Source organism: Lepidochelys olivacea (genome assembly GCF_965140295.1).
Source record: "Lepidochelys olivacea isolate rLepOli2 genome assembly, chromosome: 18".
Lineage (NCBI taxonomy): Eukaryota > Metazoa > Chordata > Testudines > Cheloniidae > Lepidochelys > Lepidochelys olivacea.
In genome coordinates this window covers 8778283-8788516 of record NC_140428.1, presented here as the reverse complement: position 1 = coordinate 8788516, position 10234 = coordinate 8778283, and the positions used below count along the sequence as shown (strand labels likewise).

Here is a 10234-nt window from a genome sequence, read left to right as displayed (position 1 = left end):
CCAAGCTGGTTGCCTGCTATATTTACTATTCTTTCGACACATCGGGATGGTTTGTCCCTATAACCTCAACAGGGATTCCTTGAAATACAGCCAGCTCTCCTGGACTCCTTTCCCCTTCATGTTAGTCCGCCAGGGGATCCTACCCATCAGTTCCCTGAGGGAGTCGAAGTCTGCTTTCCTGAAGTCCAGGGTCCGTATCCTGCTGCTTACCTTTCTTCCCTGTATCAGGATCCTGAACTCAACCAACTCATGGTCACTGCCTCCCAGATTCCCATCCACTTTTGCTTCCCCTACTAATTCTTCCCGGTTTGTGAGCAGCAGGTCAAGAAGAGCGCTGCCCCTAGTTGGTTCTTCCAGCACTTGCACCAGGAAATTGTCCCCTCCACTCTCCAAAAACTTCCTGGATTGTCTGTGCACCGCTGTATTGCTCTCCCAGCAGATATCAGGAAAATTAAAGTCCCCCATGAGAACCAGGGCGTGCGATCTAGTAGCTTCTGCGAGCTGCCGGAAGAAAGCCTCGTTCACCTCATCCCCCGGTCCGGTGGTCTATAGCAGACGCCCGCCACGACATCACCCTTGTTGCTCACGGTTCTAAACTGAATCCAGAGACTCTCAGATGTTAGATGGGGCAGCCAAAGGGGCACTGACCCTCGCTCTGCGAAACCGAGCTCAGCCGGGGCCCAGTGGGTGGAGGGAGCCAGGGCTGGCCCCCTTGGCCCGCCTGGGTCCGGGTGGTCACTGCTGGGCCAAGCGGAGCGACTGGCGCGGTGACCTGGGGTGCAGGGCCCCGGCGCGGCCCCAAATGCCCCTTCTGGTGGTTTGGCCTCCCCCCCTTGCAAGTCTTCCGGTGCCCTGACCTGTGCCCCAGCGGGCCCCCGCCACCCAACAGTCCCCCCCGGCCCCCGGCCCCGCGCAGAGCCTGGCCGGGCCCAGCTGCCAGGGGACCCTCCCCCGCCAGGGGGCGCTGCGCTAGGCGGTTCCCCACGAGATGCCGGGGGCTGTTGGCGCCCTGCCCAGCTCGCGGCCTCACTGCGTGCGCGTGCGCATGCGCGGGGCCTGCTCTCTCCGTTTGCCACGCTCGATCCCCCGGTGCCGTCCCTGCGCATTAGCCGGATTTCACGCAACGTTTACGCATGCGTATTCTCGCGCCTGCGCACTCGCTCATATTTCAGCGCGCGCTTCCCTAGTCCCCTTACCGAGGTCGGGTAGGAGCAATCGAGCGCCGAGCCCTCGATGGGACCAGCCCCTCCCCCGCCATTTTACACTGGCGAGAAGCGGCGCGGCAGGCGCGTACCCGCCCGGCCACCCGGAACGCGGGAGGCGGGGGCCGGGCCCCGGGGAGGAGGGTGGCAGCGCTGGGGTGGGGGCTTGGGCGAGGCCGGGGCGCCAGGGCTGGAGGCCGCGGGGCGGCGCGGGCCTGACGCTGCGGTCTCGCTTGCCGGCCCGGTCCCTGCCCGGGCCGAGCGCGGCGGCCGGTGAGGCGCCATGGAGCCCGGCGGCGGGCGGAAGGAGAAGCCCAAACCCAAGGAGCCCGGCAGCCGCCTGGAGAAGGCCAAGCAGAAATCCGCGCAGCAGGAGCTGAAGCAGAGGCAGAGAGCAGAGGTGAGGGCGGGGCGCGGGGGGGGCCCTGGCTGGGCGCGGGGGGGGCCCTGGCTGGGCGCGGGGGGGGCGCGGGGGGGGCCCTGGCTGGGCGCGGGGGGGGCGCGGGGGGGGCCCTGGCTGGGCGCGGGGGGGGGGCGAGAGGGGGGCCCTGGCTGGGCGCGGGGGGGGCGAGAGGGGGGCCCTGGCTGGGCGAGAGGGGGGCCCTGGCTGGGCGCGGGGGGGGGGCGAGAGGGGGGCCCTGGCTGGGGGCGGGGGGGGGGCGAGAGGGGGGCCCTGGCTGGGGGCGGGGGGGGGGCGAGAGGGGGGCCCTGGCTGGGGGCGGGGGGGGCCCTGGCTGGGCGCGGGGGGGGGCGCGGGGGAACTTTTTCTCTTACGCTGTAGGCAAATGGACTCGCGTTTATTCCCTTGGAGGGAAAATGGGCTGTGGGACTCGTAACCCTGGTCTACACCAAAAAGTTCCATCCACCTAGCCGCATTGCTCAGGGCTGTGGGAAACTTTCCTCTCCAGTTTGATGTCGTTAGGTCGCCCTAACCCCCACTGTAGACTCAATGGGGAAACTCTTCAGGAGACCTAGCCGCTGCCTCTCAGGGAGGTGCTTTTACCACAGTGACAGAAAAGCCACGTTTGTTGCGGTGGGAAGTGGCTACGCCATGGTGCTACAATGGCAGAGCTGAAGCACCATGGGTGTGCCGCTGTAGTGTAGACGTGCCCCTCGGGAGCACTGCTTACTCTTTCTCCCATCTTAGTACTTGTTCTTTCCTGATCTTTTGGTCTCAAAATGTTTCCGTGATCAATGGCAGTGTGACGGGGTGGAGCGGCCCCACACTGGTACCGCAGGGGTTAATCCTTCCTTCCTAGCCGAGGAAGCCACGCCTCTGAGGCTCTGCTGGGTATGCTCCAACTGGAGAACAGGTATAAAAGCCTGAAGAGCTGATCAATCTGGGTGGACCGCTGGAGGGGAAGAAGGCACGCTGCCAGCTCCTGAGGAGGGACAGCCTGCACCCCAGGATCCGGAAGCCAGCCAAGCCGGGACATGCCCAGATGGAGCCTATCGCGGCAGGGGACAGACCTGAGGACCCCTCCACATGATGGTTAGGGTAGGAAGTGACCAGGGGATCTTGAGAGGAAAACAACATTAGAGCTGCACAGAGGCTCGGGGTGTTTCAGGCGGATCCCCGCTGAGCCGGTGGCAAGGGGGACTTGCCACTGCCAGGGCCCTGGGTTGAGACCCGGTGGAGAGGGCGGGCCCAGGTCCCCCTACACCTGCCCCCACTCAGGGTCGGGTGGGAGGGGTGGCCCAGCACTGGACTCCGGCTGCTAGGCTGCGCTACCCTGCCAGTGAGGGGTGATTGTCTGAACTCTGGCTACTAGGCCGCTCTACCCTGCCTGAGGGGGGTGACTATATGGACGTTTGCCTTTGGACCACACAGCCCTGACACTTGAGGCGAGCCACATGGACTCCGGCTGCTAGGCTGCACTACCCTGCCTGCAAGGGGGGGTGGGTTATATGGACTCTGGCCACTGTGCCGCACCGCTCTGACACTGGGAGCGATTTATATGGACTCCAGCCAAGCTCCCTCCGCCCCAAAGGGGTGGCAAGGTGCCAGGCCCGCCACAACTGCTGGAGAATGTGGGCATTGATCAGGGCCTGAAAGAAGGACCAAGACACCCAAGATGGAGTCAGAGAAGCTTCTGAAATGGCTGCTGGACAGCCAACAGCAGCAGGTGGCACAAGAGCAGCAGCAAGCACAGTCGCTCTGGCAGCTAGCACAGAGGTGGGCAAACCACGGCCCACATCGGGCCCGCAGCACCATCCGGCCCGGCTCCTGAGCTCCCAGCCGGGGAGGCCAGCCCCCAGCCCCTCTGTCCCCCCTTCCCTGCAGCCGCACCGCTGCGCAGGCAGCGCTCCGCTCCTGTCGGGCAGCGCGGCGACGTGGCTGTGTCCGGCATGGTGAGGGGGTGGGGAGTGGCGGGGTTGGATATGGGGCGGACAGGGGGTGGAGGTTCTGGGGTGGGGGGCAGTCAGGGGATGGGGAGCAGGGGGAGTTGGATAGGGGGTGGGCTTCCAGGGGGCAGTTTGGGGTGGGGGTTGTGGCAGACGGGTGGGGCCCTGGGGGGCAGTTAGGGGTCAAGGAGCGGGGGGGGGGTGGATGGGTTGGGAGTTCTGAGTGGGGTGGATGGGGGCTGGGGCCAGGCTGTTTGGGGAGACACCGCCTTCCCTACCCAGCCATCCATACCGTTGGGCAACCCTGATGTGGCCCTTGGGCCAAAAAGCTTGCCCACCCCTGAGCAAGTAGCAGAACAGCAACTGCAGGTGGCTCAGCAGTAAGAACAGCAGCTGATTCGGGAGCTGGCTGCCCAACAAGCAAACCAGGAGCGACTATTCCAGCAGATGGCAACTTTGCTAAGACATGCACCAAGTCCTCCCCCAGGCGGGGCAGGGGATGGCCTTGGAGGACCACCAGTGCACCTAACAAAGATGGGGCCCAGGGACCACCCCGAGGCCTTTCTCATGACTTTTGAGCGGGTTGCAACTGCCGTCCAATGGCCCACCGCACACTGGGACTCTATCTTAGCCCCTTATTTAACTGGCCCGGCTCAATCCGCATATTGCAACCTCGATCCACAGGAGGCACTGGAGTACTCTAAGGTCAAGGCAGCCATCTTGGCCCAAAACGGGGGTCAACCCCAAGACTTACCACCAGCGAATCCACATCCAATCTCTATTGGAGGTTGCTAGAACCAGAACACCGGACGAGTGTTCAAGTATCCGAGACTGTGTGGCCCTAGAGTAGTTCTTCCAGACCATACTTACCAGGGGGAATGAGTGGGTGCAGCAGCACCGCCCAAGGAGCCTTGCTGAAGCGACCTCTCAATGGAGGATTACATGGCAGCAGAGGGAGGGGAGAAGACAGTCTCCAAATTGGGGAACTCGGGTGAACGGAACCCAACCCTGGCACAGGGGCCGTACAAGGTAGAGGGGAGGAGCCCCTGTTTATATGCCCCTGTCATCGGGGACCCCACCAACCCTTAGTGCAAGGGACCCAACGGTGCAAACCTCACGCGGGGCCAAGATGACTCGTTGGGAAGGAAGAGCACCCCCCAAAACACCCCACACGGAGAAGGAAAGCGAGACCGGTGTTACGAGTGTGGACAGATAGGGCATTTCCGGAGCGAGTGCCCATAAATGGGTTGTAACTATGGGCAGGTTTGGGCCGCCGGTCAACACACCCAGAAGTGGGAGCCGGCTAAGATTGTTGTACCGGTGAAAGTGGATGGGATATCTACTGTGGCCTTGGTGGACTTGGGATGTAGCCAGACGGTCATCTGGGCTGGGCTGGTAGAACTCACCAGAGGCCCCAAACACCTGCAGTGTATTCATGGGGACGTGAAACCCTACCCCACTGTCTGGGTGCAGCTTGATGCTGCTCAGCAAGGCGGGCGATGCCTAGTTGGGGGTGGCCCCGAAGTTCACTTACCCAGTGATTTGGGGATGCAATTGGCTGGGCTTTGCTGAGCTCCTGCAGGAGTGGGGTACTCAGCCTGCGAGGAAAAGGGGTGTGTGGGCCGGGAGGCATGGATTACTAGGCCAACCAGCGCTGGACAACCCCCATGGAGGGGCCCTCAGAGAATCCAGAGATAACCAAAGGAGGCTGAGCCCCTGCTGAGGCACCAAAAAGGGAGGGCCAGGGATAGCTGGATGTAGATGCTGACTTCCTAGAAGAGGAACACCTCTTCCGACACCAACAGCAAGGCCCCCGTTTTGAGATCCATAACGACTTACTCTATTGGGTGGTCCAGGAGCCCCAAATGAAATAAGACCTGCACCAACTGTTGGTCCTGTGGCAGTTCCAGGGGAACTCTACTCCACTTGGCTCACTCAGTACCTTGGGCCAGGCATCTAGGGAGGGAGAAAACCCTGTAACGGGTGGCCCAGAGGTTCCTCTGGCCAGGCATCCATCAAGAGGTGTGGGATTACTGTGCCTCTTGCCCTGAGTGCCAGAAGGCCAGCCCGAAAGGGGTACCAAAAACCCCCCTTGTGCCCTTGCGGGTGATTGGGATGCCCTTTGAGCAGATTGGTATGGACTTGGTGGGGCCCTTGGAAAAGAGCAACTCAGGCCACAAGTACATCCTCGTTGTGGTTGACTATGCAACGCGGTACCCAGAGGTGGTACTTTTATGAACCGCCACAGCCCCGGTCATCACCAACAAGCTCCTCCAGATCTTTGCCTGTGTTGGTCTGCCCCAGGAGATTCTGGCGGACCAAGGGACTAACGTAACTTCTAGGTTGGTGGTGGAGATATGCCGTCTGTTAAATATCCACGCTCACGAGACCGCCGTCTACCACCCTCAGAGAACGGCATCCTGAAAGCCATGTTGCGAAAGTTTGTGGAAGATGAGGGACTGGGATAAGTTTCCCCCAGTTTCTTCACCATGCGAGAGGTGCCACAGGCTTCCACAGGGTTCTACCCCTTCAAACTCCTCTACAGGAGGAAACCCCGGGGAATCTTGGATCTCCTGAGAGAAACATGGGAAGAACAGGAGACCTGGGTCAGAGGATCCATTCAATATATCCTCCACCTACGGGAGTGGCTCTGAGAGTTGGGAGCTTTGGCATGAGAGAACCTGGTGCAGGCCCAATGTCGTCAAGAGGCTCCGTATAATAGGGGGGTGAAGATGAGGAGTTTTGAGCCTGGGGACCGCATCCTCTTGTTGTTACCTGCCTCTAATCAAAGTGGCAAGGCCTCTTCCAGGTGGGCCCGTCAACTACGAAGTTCGGGTGTCGGGGCAAAGGAAAGACACTCTCTGGTCTACCATGTGAACCTCCTCAAGTCCTGGAGAGATTGGGAAGGCCTGATGATCACCCCGTACCCTCCAGAACCTGAATTGGGGCGATTGGCCGGCAAACCAGCAGAGCCAGGGGTAGCAGCCAAAGGCCAGGAGCTTGGCCCAGTACAGCAGGAACAGGTACGACAGTTGATATCCACCTTCCCCACTGTCTTGTCAGCCCAGCCAGGGAAGACCACCTTGAGCAGCTATCATATCGCCACCATCCCCGGCCACAAAGTGAGGGAGAACCACCGCCCGCCCTCAAAAAGATGTGGGAGACCGTGCAGAAAGAGCTCGAGGTGATCCCTGCCGAGCTGGTGGCAAGGGGTACTTGCCACTGCCATGGCCCTGGGTTGGGACCCAGTGGAGTGGGCAGGCCTGGGTCCTCTTACACTTACACACAGTCCCCTTCACCCCCCAACCAGGGGGCGGGGGGCCTCAGCACAGAACCATGTGGACTCCGGCTGCTAGGCCGTGCTACCCTGCCTGAGACGGGTGATTATTATATGGATGTTGGGCCACACTGCCCTGGTGCTGGGGAGATTTCCATGACTGGCCATTGAGCCACACTGCCTTGATGCTTGAGGCGAGCCACTTGGATTCCAGCCGCTAGGCTGCACTATCCCATCCGTGAGGGGGGTTATATGGACTCTAGTCATTGGGCTGCACTGCTTCAATGCTGGGAGCAAGTTATATGGACCCTGGCCAGTGGGCCACCCTGCCCTGATGTTTGGGGCGAGTTACAAGGACTCGGGCCGGTAGGCCGAACTACTCCACCTGCGAGGCGTGGTCAAAGGGACTCTGGTCGCTGGGCCGCACCACTCTGACGCTGGGAGTGATTTATATGGACTCCGGCCGTTAGGGCACACTACCCTGACCAAGGGGTGTTTGCATGGAGGGAGGCCATTAGGCCGCATCAGGCCACCCACAGAGAGGCGAGCACGTGAACTTGGGAGTGGCAAGGCTCCGACACCTCATCTCCGCCCTGCCCCAAAGGGGTGGTAAGGTGCCAGGCCCGCCAGAGGCAGCAACTAAACATTCTCATTTAAAATGCCTGTCATCCACTCCCTCCATAGCCCTCTCTGGGTGTAAAGTGACTGCTTGTTGCAGAGGGCACATAGCCCTAGAGTGACGCAGCAGGGAGTGGGGAGTATTGACCTGGTAATGTTGCAGGGGAGTTTCACTGGGACTGTCTACATTGGGGGTAGGAGACTTTCCTTGGGGGAAGATATCTGAGCATGTAACATGAGAGCCCAGGACGGGGGTTGGGGCCAGGTGACACCTTCTGCCCAGGAAACTGGACAAAGGCTGGAGGAGGAACCAGGGGAGGGCGGTGAGAGATGGCTAGAGAGGGTTTTAGTTTGGAGCTGGCTGGGGAAACGGAGGGAGCCCCAGAGGACTGGGGTCTAAGCTCCCTGCCCCCCAGAAGGACTTGACTGAGGGGTCCTGGTTGTACCTACAAGCTCTGTTTGGGACTATTTGTGGTCCAATAAGCCTTCCATTTTACTGGCTGACTGAGAGTCATGATGAATCGCAGGAAGGGGGGTGCAGGACCCTGACTCCCCCACACTCTGACACCTAGTCAACTTCCCTTCCTTCTCTCATGTGCAAAGTGCTGCTTTGGCAGCAGACATCGGATTAGGAGCTTTGGCGAGGGCGGTGGGTCATTGGATGCAGTAGCTTTAACATCAAGTGATCTGGGAGAACCCCAGTGGCAGCTTGATGATATGTGCTCCCTTGAAAATCAACACAGGAGGGCAGCAGAGGGGAAGTTACAGTCAGCCAGAAAGTGCCTTCAGCATTCATCTGTAGAGAACCCACTCATCCTTGGAGCCCTAGCCCACTTACAGCGGAGGGTAAACATGTCAGGGGCCACAGCAGCTCTGGGATCCGCTCCTCTTTCCTGTGTGCTCCACTGATGCTGCCACCTTCAGGAATGAGTTAAATGTGGCTTTGGGGGCAAGCCCTGCCCCAAATCACCCAGACTATGGGGGCTCACTTTACATTTCAACATGTATTTCTTTCTCCTCTGCCATACAGAGACCCACAAACAGGACAGTTCCTGACTGAACAGGCAGGACTGGCTGTGTACCCCGACAAACTGACTAGACTGCAGTACTGATAAGTGTGCAGGAAGCAGACTGAAAAAACAGCAAATCATTTTTCCTCCTCTCAGCTGTGGGAATCTTTGGGGATTACTTGTAGTAGCAGGTAAAACTATTGGAGACAAGTGTGACTTTTAGAGTGATACGGTCTCTTTGTAGTTAGAAGTTGAGGTGCCTGTTGGCATGGATACAGTTTCTTTAACACTTTAGAGAGACAATTCCCAACAGCAGAGTAGGACCCCAGTCTCCCAGCACGAAAACTACAGCCCCCTTTGGCAAGTGTGTGGTGTTCTCACACCTCCCTTTTCTCTGCACAGATCTACGCCCTGAACAGAGTGATGACCGAGCTTGAACAGCAGCAGTTCGATGCCTTCTGCAAGCAGATGCAGCCCTCTGGAGAATGAGACCCTCTGTCTGCCATCCCAGGATTGCCAGGGCCATTTTAAAGCAGGAAACAACATGGATGAGTGGTGGTCGGGGCTCAGTGTCCCCAGGCATCTTTCTGCTGACCATGGGGAATAATTAATAAAGGGATCATGCAGAACTGCACACTTGCAGTTATAGAGGGGGTAGGATCACTTGTACGGCATGAACCTTCTTCCACCTGCCCTTCATTGTAACTGCCTCTGACCCATTGTCTGGAGTTTTCCCACAGCAGTGCAGAATTCTCTGGTTCATCCTTGTTAAGATGGCATATTTTTCATTTTTTTTTTTAAACACTGTCCTCCTTAAAGGTATTTATTACTTTGGTTTGACAAATAAACATTTTTTTAAATAGAAATTGTGGTTGCACTTACCTGGTCCTGATGCATAAGGGAAGCGTCTTTTAAAAGCAGCACGTGTCATGGCTGGAGCTGTGAGCTGTTGGCCAGGAGAATGAGACTACCACCCATTTCTTTTAAATGCTACTGGATACAAGACAGACCAGTAACTGGGTGGGGGCTAAGAACCTGCATGCCACAGGCACACACTGCTTAGAGCAGGTTGGGAGCAGAGAATGGACCTGCAGAAAGCATGCCATAAGCACACAGCTCTGAGCTTGGGAGAGGGTTGGGGAAGAGAATACCCACTGGCAGGATCTGACACCTCTCAGCTATTGTTTCAGTCCGTATTCATCTCCATGGGGGGCAGGGGGGGGAATGTGTGCTCACTCACCTAAGAACTTCCCATTGCGATCAATGGGCCATGTGACACCTTTGTGAGCCTCGTATGCTGCAGATAGACGTGTAGAATCTCTACCCTAGTAGAATCTACCCCTTGCCGTCCTCCAGCTCGCAGATGCACTCCTCACAGCCCTATGGCTACCACATTCCCTCTCTCTCTCGTATCGCGGGTAGCTTGAGCAGGGATGTAGAGAATCGGTAGATGAGCGGCAGCAAGCTGTGACCGGGGAGCTCCCTGATTGCCTCTTCCCTTGTGTGTTGAGAAAGTGGTGATGGTGAAACAGGTGAAAGGGGAGTTGTGGCTGCCTGGCAGTATCTCGTTTTCTTTCTGAGTGTTTCTGAAAACGTTCACTTTGGCTGAAAAAAATTCAAGTAAATTTTTTGCAGCCAAAGTACAAGTGTGTTTTAAAACATGCATCTGCTTGAATCTCTGACTGAATTGCCCTCACCTTCCCAGCTCAACTTCAGTCACCTTTATTAGACGACGACTCTCTTCGGCACTTGCTTGAATGGTCACTTAGTACAAGTGTCGC

The 10234-nt window shown here is 58.4% G+C and overlaps 1 protein-coding gene across 1 annotated transcript; it reads left to right on the top strand.

Moving 5' to 3' along the window:
* The first annotated feature begins 1192 nt into the window (after positions 1 to 1192).
* On the top strand, positions 1193 to 9319 carry SVBP (small vasohibin binding protein). The gene is made up of 2 exons (XM_084651890.1): positions 1193 to 1602; positions 8856 to 9319. Exons 1-2 carry the CDS (start codon positions 1486 to 1488, stop codon positions 8940 to 8942), a joined length of 204 nt encoding a protein of 67 aa, XP_084508016.1. The 5' UTR covers positions 1193 to 1485; the 3' UTR covers positions 8943 to 9319.
* Positions 9320 to 10234: the final 915 nt, after the last annotated feature.

What these genes read in the sequence shown, in the direction of transcription:
- SVBP (XM_084651890.1), top strand. Translation starts at nt 1,486, where the DNA reads ATGGAGCCCGGCGGCGGGCGGAAGGAGAAGCCCAAACCCAAGGAGCCC. An exon ending in AGCAGAGGCAGAGAGCAGAG is followed by an intron (nt 1,603 to 8,855) that starts GTGAGGGCGGGG and finishes TTCTCTGCACAG; the next exon opens with ATCTACGCCCTGAACAGAGT.